Source organism: Xenopus laevis, chromosome 1L, assembly GCF_017654675.1.
Source record: "Xenopus laevis strain J_2021 chromosome 1L, Xenopus_laevis_v10.1, whole genome shotgun sequence".
Lineage (NCBI taxonomy): Eukaryota > Metazoa > Chordata > Amphibia > Anura > Pipidae > Xenopus > Xenopus laevis.
The window spans coordinates 58,502,234-58,515,860 of record NC_054371.1 but is presented as its reverse complement, the minus strand read 5'-3'; the positions used below and the strand labels follow the sequence as shown (position 1 = coordinate 58,515,860).

Here is a 13,627-nt window from a genome sequence, read left to right as displayed (position 1 = left end):
TCAGTGGTGTCACAGTTGCAATCCAACGTTGGCTGCCAATAAATCTGATACATTATTACAACATTAAATAAAAACCTGTAAATAAATTGCCGTTGTAGAGCGTGTAGGAAATGAAAAAGGAGCTTATTAGAAAGGATTGTGCTTAATTCCACTTACCAGATACAAAATCTTGTTAGTTTATCCAGCCTAATCCTTGGGACTGTTTTAATTGCGATATCCTAATTCCTTTATATGCAGCTTTCAGAGTGAACTGATACTTACTAGGGTCTTCCATAAATCCTACCATAGCATTATACCTTTGTGCATTTAATTTTGTCTAATCAAAATTCCAGTTATGTTATCACTGTGATCCGATTTTGTTTACAATACCCCAATATTTATTTCTTCACCTTTATTCGTGCAGCTGATAGTTATGCATTTTATTCTACAAGCCATCTAGATGAGGGTACCCACCTTTAAGAGGTCCTTCACAATTTAATTTAAAGGGTTGCCTCAGCTTTGAGAAACCAGTGCAACTAGCACTAGAATGTTGCAGACACTCTTCAAGATGGTGACCCCCTGTGACAAGCTTGAAGTCCTGGATCATTGCTGCTCTTGAGAAGTTGAAACTTTAGGCTGGTGCAATAACTTCAGTATATAAAATATGCAATTTTTAGCCAAATTTCACTTTAAGAGTTTAGTCTCCTTAAAATATTTTAGATTGACCAGTGTGGTACATACATTCATTTCCATTTTTGTCTAAGGTGATGGAATTTTACTGCCAGTCGTGTGAGACTGCAATGTGCCAAGATTGTACAGGAGGGGAGCACGCTGAGCACCCCACTGTGCCACTTAAAGACGTGGTGGAACAGCATAAAGCTGCACTTCACACACAGCTGGATGCTGTCAAGAAAAGGTACAAAAATGAATTCTCTGCTTTGGCTGTATTTTTAAGATTGATTATATCCTAGCTAATGAGCTGGACCCAATAGCATAAATAAACAGAATTTATTTTATTATTTTTGGAGCTGTACTGTTAATTTCTTAGAACAAAGAATGGCATGTCTACTGTCAATTATAAAACAAACTTTGCAATACAACCACTGTATGAGAAAATTGATGGTATTAAAAATATAATTTATTTATATAATACAGTACAACCCCCATTTTACATCCCCCTGATTTTAAGATTTCCCTCGTTGTTTTGTGGTCCCACTTATATATTATGCATTTCACTGATTTTACATTTTCCTGGATTTTGCACCATTTTTTTCTGGTCCCCTGGAAAACGTAAAATGGGGGTTCTACTGTAGTATTATGATCAATTTTTCAGAAGCATTAATGATATTTCTCCAACACTTCTCCAACAATTGAGGCTTAGATTTCTTTGAGCATTACTAGACCAAAATGAACAAAAAAATGTATTTTAGTTTTCTAAAATTTCCTTCCATGTTATAATAGTATGATGTGCTTTCAGGTTACCTGAGATCGATTCTGCTCTTCAGTGTGTATCTGAAATTGTAAATCAGTTAGCCTCACAAAAATCTAATATTGTAGAAGAAATACACTCCACCTTTGATGATCTCCAGAAAACCCTAAATGTACGCAAAAGCGTCCTTCTTATGGAACTTGAAGTGAACTATGGGCTAAAACATAAAGTAAGTAGCAGCAAACCTATGGCCGAAGATATTTTTATTGAAGATTTTTTTTAGTTCATATTTTTATATCTTTAGAAAATTTCTATTTTTATGGTGTCCGGCAACTCCATATATCTAAAGTGTATTTATCTTGTTTATAGGTTCTCCAAACACAGCTCGATACGCTAATTGAAGGTCAGGAGAGTATTAAAAGTTGCACTACATTTACTGCACAGGCACTTAACCATGGGACAGAAACAGAGGTTTTGTTAGTAAAGAAGCAGATGAGTGACAAACTTAATGAGTTGGCAGAACAGGATTTCCCATTACAACCACATGAGAACGACCAGCTGGACTTTATTGTGGAAACAGAGGGATTGAAAAAGTCCATTCACAACCTTGGAACTATCTTAACCACAAATGCTGTGGCCTCTGAAACAGTGGCCACTGGAGAGGGGTTGAGACAAAGTGTGATTGGACAACCTATGTCAGTCACCATAACAACGAAAGACAAAGATGGAGAATTATGTAAGACTGGAAGCGCTTATATTTCAGCAGAGCTACTCCGACCGGATGGCAGTGGTACTGATGGTGAAATAGTTGATAATAAAAATGGTACCTATGAATTTTCATATACAATTCCAACAGAAGGTGATTTTACTCTGTCCCTAAGACTTTATGATCAACATATAAAGGGGAGCCCCTTTAAACTGAAAGTAGCTAAATCAGCAGATGTTTCACCCACCTCAGAAGGAGTTAAGAGGAGGGTGAAATCACCTGGAAGTGGTCATGTCAAGCAGAAAGCTGTGAAGAGACCTGCCAGTATGTATAGCACAGGAAAACGGAAAGAAAACCCAATAGAGGATGACTTGATCTTCAGAGTTGGTTAGTAACATTTGGATTTATATTTGTTTATTTTCACTTTTATGGTTTAAACATGTACAGTATTTTAGTATTACAACATAGAAGACACAGAGGAGTTGTATGAGCATATAAAAGGAACTCCAAGGTGACTTCTAATATAAAATATATTTTACAACAGGGGTACGTTATTTATTATAATACATAATTTTCAGTGTGTCATGTGACAGTTAACACCATTGAGCACTGATTTTAACTGATGAAATGACTAAGCACTGTTTATATAGTGAATAAAGTAGCCCCTCTTGTAAAATATAAGGATATTATAAGTTACCGAGGAGTTTCATGACCATATAAAAACACGAGGCCGAAGGCTGAGTGTTTTTACACAGGTCATGGAACTCCGAGGTAACTTCTAATATCCTCATATGTTACAACTGGGGTACTTTATTTATTATAATACACACATTTCAGTGAGTCATGTGACAGAAATGACATCAGAACTCACCGTTTATAAGGATGTAATTTACAAGATATTCATGGCTTTTATGTATTATAAGGATATAATTTACAAGATATTCATGGCTTTTGTGTATTATAAGGATATCATTTACAAGATATTCATGGCTTTTGTGTATTATAAAGATATAACTTACAGGATACTCATGACTCGTATTAAAATGTTTTAGCATATTATTTTTGGTTAAATGGATTATTTTTCAGTAAGTTGGACAAATTTAAATTTTTTTTATTTTGTGTATTGCATTGGTGTGAACAAAAATACATAAGCTTTAATTGAGAGAAGTTTTAGGGCAGAGATACACGCTCAGTTTCGGGGAGACTTAGTCGACCCGCGATAAATCACCTCTTCTCCGGGGCGACTAATCTCCCCCGAACTGCCTCCCGCCGGCTAGAATGTAAATCGCCGGCAGGGTGGCAAATGGTGCTCTTCATTTTCCGAAGTCGCCCGAAGTTGCCTCACAACGAAAATTCGGGCGACTTCGGAAAACTAAGCGCACCAATTGCCATCCCGCCGGCGATTTACACTCTAGTCGGCGGGAGGCAGTTCGGGGAGATTAGTCGCCCCAAAGAAAAGGGTGACTAATTTCCCCGAATCTGATTGTGTGTCTCTGCCCTTTTTTCATCTTGGATGCAGAAGTATTTTTTTTCGTACAAAAAAAAAAGTTCTTTCCTGCTTCCTTTAACTGAATAATACAGGGTTTGTATTATTTACACACAGTCATTGTTGATACCATAGACAGTCTGCTAATTCTCTTATTTTAGTTTATGTTCCCACATCCATTAGGTTGAATACAAACAGTGTGTTTTCTTGGCTAACATGCTTCAGTCCCTAACACCTCCCAGTCACTTGAACTAAAAACATCTGAGTTTTTTTTATCAAAGGTCTAATTTTAGAGGTTTGTGGGGGTTTTTTTCTACCTTGAATGAACTCACAACTTGAATGGTTTCTAATTTAAGAAAAAACTCAAATGTAAAAACTCAAATCAGAGTAGTCAGGGTGAAAAATTTGAATACTTGATACTTGAATTGATCGAGTGTTTGGAGAAAAAAAAGCTCAAATCGCTCGAATTGATTTTTGGGCAAAACCCACCGAAAAAATCTAGAACATGAAGGCTATTCACATCTTCAAATGGTTCAAGGAACCTTTGCCATTGACTTCTACATGGCCTCGACAGGTTTAGATGGTGTATTTTCCGATTTTAACTATTTCCAGCTTTGGGGTATAATAACTCAAAAACTCGGAATTTTTAGTGGAAAAAACTGTCCCCTAGTGATCATAGAAAACGCCCTGTTTGCCTAAAGACTGTTTTGTTTTGCATGGAAATCTGATCCATAACATTTTTTTTTGCATATTAAATGCTCCTTTATGTGGAAGCTACAAATGGTCAAATAGATTTAACTGACTGACATCCTTGAGTTTTATAAATATGTCATAGGCAGAAAAAACATACAGAAGTGGACAGACTACTTTGCACTATAATGACTAATCTTTCACATGACTGCATTATGTTGTTCAGCTGCCAGAAAATAGTGTTTTTTTTATTGCAGGATTTTGTGATAATGAAGATTTTCTTACAGGTGTCTTGACACTTTAACTTGTTTGGATATAATTTGGGTAATGTTATAAGATGGTTGCATGTTACACAGAGAAAATAAAATTTAAAATTACATATACATGTATTAGATCTGTTATCCAGAATGCTCGGGACCTGTGGTTTTCCGGATAATGGATCTTTCTGTAATTTGGATCTTCATACCTTTAGTCTACTAAAAGATCATGTAAATGTTAAATAAACCCAATAGGCTGGCTTTACTTCCAATAAGGATTAATTATATCTTGGTTTGGATCAAGTACAACCTACTGTTTTTTGTTATTACAGAGAAAAAGGAAATCATTTTAAAAAATTTGGATTATTTAGATAAAATGGAGTCTATGGGAGACAGCTTTTCCGTAAATCAGTGCTTTCTGGATGGTGGATTTCCAAATAAGGGATCCCAAACCTGTATATATTTCTACTTAGTCTCTGTATATGTAATATTGTCCCAAAGCACTGAAAAATGTCACTTGATTTGATTTTTTATTTGTTTTAATGAAAGTAAGCCTGTTACATTTTAGGAACTAAGGGAAGAAACAAAGGTGAATTTACAAATCTTCAGGGGGTAGCAGCATCCACAAATGGAAAAATCCTAATTGCAGACAGTAACAACCAGTGTGTTCAGGTATTTCTTTTTCTGCTATTTGTGTGTTCAGTAGCACTGGCCATTTTTATTCAGCTCAACAAGAATGAAAATTTGATTTTGGTCTGATTTGATATTTGCAACCTTATGTTGTCAGCCAAGCCCAACATGGGTTATTTTAAAGGCACAGTGTACCCTCTTGCTCAACATGAGTGCAATGATGGGCTTGTGTTGAACATATGTTTTGCCTATTATTTTATAACTCATCAAAGATCTATGGTTTTTGTTATTTCTTGAGCTAAAAATGGGAAATAAGTTCCTATGTTTGCAAGGTAGATAATTAGATACTGAGTACACAAATAATCCTTCTAGACTCCTAATTGACTTCTATTAACAAAACAGTCAAAACAAGGAGGGAATGGAGCGAGGTATCTACTGGTAATATAATTATCTACCTTGCACGACTAAACAAGGAATAGCTTCAATTTCCCTCGGCGGGTGGGTCAGAGAGGGGGGGGAGCCGGGTGCAGGCATTTTTCCTACCACCTTTCAAGACAAGGCCCATGCCTTAAAAATGTTCTTCATTGTTTACCTTTGTTCAAAACACAATTTTACCCTATAGCAGTTTCCCAATCTTTGCCTAGTTCTTTTAAATCTGACATCAGCTACCACCTGTATTGGCATATGCTAATGGAATGTGACTTACATGTCCTGGGTATGAACTTGTTTTAAATGAGACTTTTCTCCTGTATTTATTACTCGGAGGAAATTAAAGCTGCTCTCTCTGGTCTTCTAGCTGATTATTGTGAAAGTAATGCTTTGGCAGGGTCCCCAGTCTCCATCAAAGTATTTTTCATTTGCTTTTATTTCTTCAGAGATTGTTAAATCATTCCTGCCCCATCCTGCAGTTTTAGCATAATGGCTCTTATAAGCACTCATTTATCTACTCATCATTGCATTCTGATTGAATAATAATGGTGGGTAACTTCTAATAATGGTGGGTACCAGGAAGTTATCCAGAACAAATAGAAGACAGGTTTATATGCATGCAAACATCATTAACACATTTGTTTGTGCTTTACACTAAAAAAAAGTATAATGTATAAAGTATCCATTAATTAGAAATTGTAAATATTTGTTACCAACTTTTCTATTTTATACTTTTTTGTTTTGCTTCTCTGAATTATGTTTAATATACATGGGCATGCTAGTCATTTCACATTAGGCAATGTAGTTATGCCCATGGTTGTCTTTAAAACTTTTATCGATTATAGTAAATTTATAATTTGTTACCAACATTTCTATTTTTAGATATTTTCAAATGATGGACAGTTCAAAAGCCGCTTTGGTATTCGAGGCAGGTCCCCAGGTCAGCTTCAGCGACCTACAGGCGTAGCTGTACATCCAAGTGGTGACATCATCATTGCAGACTATGATAACAAGTGGGTCAGCATCTTCTCGGCAGATGGCAAATTTAAGGTATGGTTTTGTTCTTTATATATGTGATTTGGCATTACACTTTGCTATTGCCCGTAACACAATATTTTAATTTTTTCAAAAGACTAAAATTGGATCAGGAAAACTGATGGGACCTAAAGGTGTTTCTGTTGATCGCAATGGCCACATCATTGTGGTGGACAACAAAGCCTGCTGTGTGTTTATTTTCCAGCCAAATGGAAAAATAGTAACCAGGTTTGGTAGCCGAGGAAATGGGGACAAACAGTTTGCAGGTACACTCGATGGTAATATTTAGACCACCTATGTTGTCTGTTTCTCATATTTTGCATGCTGTGCAAGAATAATTAGCATGTTGGCATGGCCATTATGCATGTATTATATAAATATATATTATACACAATAGTGTGTATCTGTATAAGCATATCAGTCAGCGTTATTAACTCTTAATTTAGTTGACCCAAGTATTACTACTATGTGATCCTGTATAAAATATGTAGTGTCTCTGCTCAGTTATAGACCCTGTATTGAAGGGATTTTAGGCCCTTTGTTAACTACGTCTTGCCAAGTCATAATTGCCATACTTTTAATTTAATTAATTTAATTAACTTTTTAATTTAATAAAGGAGATATGACAGCAATCCACAGATAATCCCCCTGCATAATGGAATGCTTCTAACAAAACTGTCCTAATAAGGACTATGACATATAGTGCTACTTGTAGCCAGCTACTTGCTGTTGCTATGAAATGCCAGAAAATGACCTGCCATCGACAATGTTGGGAATTGCCTCTGTTAAAACACATGCAGGGGCACATTTATCAAAGTGTGAGATTCGAACTCACCACAAAAATAAAACTCAGTACTTTCTATTCATTCCTATGGGATTTTTAAAAGCATATATATCAAATGATAAACTCCATTGATAAATACGATTCTAAAAATTACCATAGGAATGAGTAGAAAGTGAGTGAGTTTTTCTGTGGTGAGTTCTTAATCTCACACTTTGATAAATCTGCCAATCAATATACACCACCAAGATTTTGTAGCCTGCCAGCTGTCCAGATATAGTAGTGAACTTGCTTCTCTGTTCCCTGCATCTCTCCAAAGCAAGCGAAATCTGAAAGGTCCACACGCACACCAACCTAGTAGTTTGCCATGTGCCCTGCCCTTATGACTTGTGTGATTTTAACCAGAGAAAAGAGATACAAATGTGTTACAAATCCTACTCTACAGAGACTCATACCTTACAAAGAGACCTTAAGGTTAGGGCCACACGGGAGTCAAAATCAGCATGCTGAAATATACTGGCTGATTTCAGCCCTACCTCTTCCGCATTGAATCGGCTCAGATCCAACAGAGTTTTTTTTTTTTCATTTTAGGCTCAAAATGCAGAGACCGCATATATCAGCTAACTGATTTTGGTCCCTGTGTGGCCCTAGCCTAAAAGATTTAAGTAGTAAGAAACAAAAAACTACTGTGTTTGGCTATTGGTACACTTGTGTAATCAATATATGTATTAAAAAAATTGGAGTCACCATAGTAGATTTAAAGTATTTCATTTTATTAAATCCGTAAATGTTATGTACATTGTTTATGCTACAGGTGAATTGAAGGCTGAAGTGGAAAAATGAAAAAAATGGTATTCTGTCTAGAGAGAACCACTACATTTTTGCAGCTAGCTACTTAAAAACAGAAATACCGACACAATGTATAATATATATTGCTTACAAAGTGGCAATTTTGAAAAATGTTTTCAATTTTTCAATAAGGCAGATACAATTCTTGTTGTGTTTTATAGGTCCTCATTTTGCAGCTGTCAACAGTAATAATGAAATCATTGTGACAGACTTTCATAACCACTCGGTTAAGGTAACTTTATTTTTCTTAACTTAATCATACTGTGATTCTCAAATTGATCGTAGGAACAAACCAGTTGCTTCTGTGAATTAAGTTTAGGGTACAAGGGCATGCTAGCGATTTCACACTAGGAATAGAATTGGAATTTGCAACTGTCAAACACCATGAATGAGCTGTTTGCAGTAGGGAAATGTTAGGTTGCAGGAGAAATGAATAAACTATTATTTTTTTAAATTAAAAAAAAAAAGAATCTATCTGTGATTTATTAATCATTCACAGCTGTTTGGGTGAATTTTTATAGCCAGCCATGGCAGTTCACCCTTATGTTTCCCTTTTGAAATTGATCAGTAAAAGGACACTTTTTTTTTTCCTGACAGATTTTGTTCTTCTTTGTTTAGGCTATTGGTCAAAGTAGAGGGTCATTTTTGACTTGAAAAATTCAGTGTGCACCCTTACAGTGTCCAGGAACATAACACAAACAGTTGGCTATACAAAATACAAAAAACTTATTCACATTCAGCATTTGATACATAATTCTTTCAGTCATGTTGCACAGCACAATGTAGGCTTAGGTTGCCATATACATACAGGCAGACCCGGAATTTTGGAAAGGGCAGCAGGCCTAGGGCGCCCATTATGTAAATCCGGCCCTGTATACAGGTATGGGATCTCTTATCCAGAAACCTATCTAAAAAGTTCTGAATTACGGGAAGGTCATCTCCCACGGACTCCATTTTAATAAAATATTTGTAGACATTTCCCTTTTCTCTGTAATAATAAAACCGTACCTTGTACTTGACTCCCACTAAGACATAATTAATCTTTATTATAGGCTAAACAATCCAATTCGCTCTAATTCATGTTTAATTGACTCTCTAGTAGACTTAAAGGAGAAGGGACGCTACGGAGGAAGTTTATTTCCAATAGATTAGCTGCATTAGTGCAAGCTAGAATGCTATATTTATTTTGTAGAATGTTTTACCATAACTGAGTAAAAAGCTCTAGAAGCTCTTTGTTTGTTTAGGAAAAGCAGCTTGGTGTGACATTACTTCCTGCCTGAGTCTCTCCCTGCTCACTCATAGCTCTGGGCTCAGATTACAGCAGAGAAGGGAGGGGAGGGGAGGGGGAAGAGGAGCAAACTGAGCATGCTCACGCCCGGGGCAAGGAGGTTTAAGCTGAAAACAGGAAGTCTGATACAGAAGCCCATGTGTACACAATAGAAGGAAAGAAATGCTGTGTTTCTTTTGACAGAGGACTCAGAGCAGCACTACTTTGAGGTTTTCTGGTATATTTAGATGGACCTTTCTGATAAGGCTTACTTAGTTTTAACCTCTCCTTTAAGGTGTGGAGATCCAAATTATGAAAAGACCCCTTATCTGGAAATCTGCAGTTCATGAGCATTCTGGATAACGGGTACCATAACTGTAGTTTAGAAATGCAAAAGAAAAAGCGAAATGCCCCATTCCACTGTTGACTGAGGGGACTCAGTACTAAATAGTTCACTTTGCATAGCTATGATCACAATAAGTATAAACAGTTCAGGTAGCCCATTGCAAACCAGAAGTCCACGTTTAGTTTTCTTAAATAAATATGAACTGATGATAGTTGCTCGGTTACTGAACCAGTATTTTAACTTGTGGTTTATACATATGATATTTGCAGGTATTTAACCAGGATGGTGAGTTCATATTAAAGTTTGGCTCAAATGGAGAAGGTAACGGCCAGTTTAATGCTCCAACTGGCGTTGCAGTGGATTCCAATGGAAATATAATTGTAGCTGATTGGGGGAACAGCAGAATACAGGTAACAGTCACCTTGCAGTTCAATAGCATAGGGCATTTTGATGATGATTCCAGAATCTATGATAATGAAATTCTTCATGTTAAATCAATGTTAATTCTTCATGTTAAATCAATACTTGACGGCAAAAAAACAAGAATGCTAAGCCTTATTACAAATATAAACGGTGCACTTTTGGATTCAGTTGTACGAGGACATTATGATCCTAGAGGTCCTGAAAAGGCTTACTATATTTTGCAACAACAAAATCTTCAAAATTTGTACAAACACTTTTTTGAAAAAAAACATTAATCCCCAAAGACCCATACTAAGGCTAATGTGAAATGATTTGGTTTTACCATTAGTGCAGCTAGTTTTGGGGCTGAAAACACTTTAATTTCTTTAATTAAACTCAATAGTATGAGAATGGAGGGGTTGTTTATTTTTGACCTAGATGCAGGAGCACTGACGTTATGCACTTATCTGCTGCACCTCGGGCAGTGGCTTTTCCAGTTTGCGCTGGAATAAAAATGTCAGCCAAGGCAGGTACTAATTACAGGGCTCCATAACACTTTGCTCCTTTTGGTGCTTCCTAGCTTGCAAGGGGATGTCCATATACTGCCCTGTCTGTCCCTTATGAATACAAAATATTGCATAATAATGACATTTAATTTTAATATTTAATCCCCCCCACATTCTTAATTATACTTTCTCAATATGACTTGCGCTCTCTCTCTCTCTCTCTCTCTCTCTCTCTCTCTCTATCTATCTATCTATCTATATATATATATATATATATATTTATTATTATTAACACTGTCTGTTTGTTCTTGCCTTTAGGTTTTTGATGGAAGCGGATCATTTTTATCATATATTAATACATCTGCAGACCCGCTTTATGGGCCTCAGGGGCTTTCCCTGACATCAGATGGTCATGTGGTTGTAGCAGACTCTGGAAACCATTGCTTCAAAGTTTATCGATACCTGCAGTAGCTAAAGGGCCATACATAGCATTATTGTAATATTGCATTGTATTTGAACCAGCACCTTCACGCAAGTTGGATGGTTAAAAAAAAAATCATGCTTCTAAAGAAGTGATTTCCAAAAGATTTTATTTAACCATGTTTACGGTCTGGCGATGACCTGTTTTTCTTTAAAGTGTTTCATCACTATGAATTCAAAATGAACTTGAAAGCTTATCAGAGGATGGCATTAACGTGTTAGAGGAACCTTAACACAACAATGTAAATGACTCATCTTGTGCACTTAGGTCGTAGACCTTTTAGAATATATACTCACGGAATGACGACTCCATATACAAGTTTCCAAATAACTATTAACCAGTTGTTATTGCATATTTCTCCAACAATGAAATCTGGGAGTCTTCTAACCCATGTATATTGGTAGCTGTTGTGTAATAAAGTAGATTGTACAACTGTACATTAATATAGCATTGCAAAAACAGTGTAATCAGTAAAAACATTTTCAAGCTGTTGTCATGTTTGTAATTATAACACAAAGCTAAGCAGCCTTTTTAGGCCATGTGCATTTCTATTTATTCCTTGGTATACTGATACAACGAGCATCAATTCAGTACATATTGTTCCATTTTCATGCATTCTGGCAATATTATTTTTTTATAAAACAGAAAAAAAATACAAGTTTCATATTAAAATGTAGTCAGATTTTTTTTTTTTACTTCTAATTTCCCATGAGGTCATGCTTTTATTAATAACTTACTATGAGGATGCAAAGGGGGAACTGAAACATTATTGCATGCTCCCTTCCTAATAAGACATCTTCACATACATTGTTCTAAATATAAAGGAAGCAGAAGGACAACATAGGCTGCCTTGCAATGGATGAATAGCCATACAAAAATTGGGTTGGGCGAGTAGTATTTTGATAGCACTTTTCCAACAATTTGACTACATTAAAAGTAGTAGTGATGATCTAATTTGAAGATTATGCAAGAGAAAATTAGAGCATGATAAGTCTCCATGTCTTAAATGTGAGAGGAATTAATTTTTTTCCCCCTGTGCACACCTTTTGCCTTACATCTCTTTTGGTAGTGAAAACAGAACCAAGAACAGAGAGAAACATATAGATAAACTGGTGGTAAATGTATGGTTTTAGGTTATAGAATTGCCTGGAATAAGGGAAAGATGGATCTGTTGGGAAAAGTCTGTTTTGAAGTAAGATTTTGATAAAATAAAAATTTTTCAGTTTTTTGAAGGAACACTGGAATGATATGTTTTAATCATGTCTTCAGAATTCTGTAAATTGCATTTGACCAATAAATGGCTAAATAATGACTTCCTGAGGCCATGAACTTTTGTTTTTAAAATTCCTTTCATCCATATTCAACAGTGATATTAAAAAAAAAAGGTGTTCTCATTTGCAAACATATAACCGCAATATTAAAAGATAAAAGGAGATGAGAGTCCCATGTTATTACTGTGCTCCTCCTATGATATGAAATCGTTCTTAGGGTTAGCACCTCATTGATCTTGCTTGAGCTTGGCGATGGATGAACAAGTAGCCAGAAAAGTTAAAATTCTACAGTGGCTGTAGTAAGGTTCCCGACAGCCAGAGAAGTGTTTGCATTTTAAAACATATGGTCGGATTAGGCCTAATATAAAAAACAGCTCTACGACAGAAACACTGCATGTTTGGTCATCTATCGTATACATATCATATGGGTTGTTAGAATTCATTAGTTGTCTAGCATCTCCTGTAAGAATTAACAATATGCTAGCAAGGTTTATAATGAGTTTTAGGATTCGGCCGATTACCGAATAAATCTGAACTCTAATTTGCATATGTAAATTAGGAGAGAAAGCCCGTGAATGCAGTTAACGGTTAAAAATGTTTTGATTCCCTTGTTTGTGCGATGAAAAGTCACGTGGTTTTTTGGATTCACTTTGGCCAGGAACATGGATTTGGCCTAATCCGATTCCTGCTGAAAAAGGCCATATTCCTAACAAAATCCTGGATTTGGTGCATCCCTAAATCAATCTGATTGTGTATTTTTGTGGCCAAAAAACTGAACTAGACTGACTGATGACCCCGTCACTATCTGTTTCATTGGTCAACATGGGCCCATGGCTCTCCCTCACCTGATAATAATAGCACCAGTGCCGGGCCAGGCACTCTAGGCAACATGGCCGGTCTCGTCGACTCACATCTTGAAGTGCATGAATAGAGTAAACAGCCAGGCATGAGAGTGGAGAGAGGGGACCAGTCTAGGGGTTGAAGGCAGAGAAGGTACGTGCCAGGCGCCCCCAAAGCTTTGAGCCTTAGGCACGTGTCTTTCCTGCCTACCCCTAGTTCTGGCCCTGCATAGCAGCACAGTCT

General features: G+C 36.3%; 1 protein-coding gene across 9 annotated transcripts in view; it reads left to right on the top strand.

The window, feature by feature from the left end:
* Positions 1-12,586, top strand: part of trim2.L (tripartite motif containing 2 L homeolog) — a 71,543-nt gene extending 58,957 nt beyond the window's left edge. For 7 of the 9 annotated variants that reach the window (XM_041580541.1, XM_041580515.1, XM_018245513.2 and 4 more), the window contains exons 4-12: positions 744-895; positions 1,457-1,637; positions 1,778-2,501; positions 5,116-5,219; positions 6,489-6,656; positions 6,739-6,919; positions 8,433-8,503; positions 10,154-10,294; positions 11,111-12,585. In XM_041580541.1, the coding sequence (XP_041436475.1) occupies positions 744-895; positions 1,457-1,637; positions 1,778-2,501; positions 5,116-5,219; positions 6,489-6,656; positions 6,739-6,919; positions 8,433-8,503; positions 10,154-10,294; positions 11,111-11,263 (1,875 nt within the window). In that variant the 3' untranslated portion in view covers positions 11,264-12,585. 9 annotated transcript variants of the gene reach the window in all.
* Positions 12,587-13,627: the final 1,041 nt, after the last annotated feature.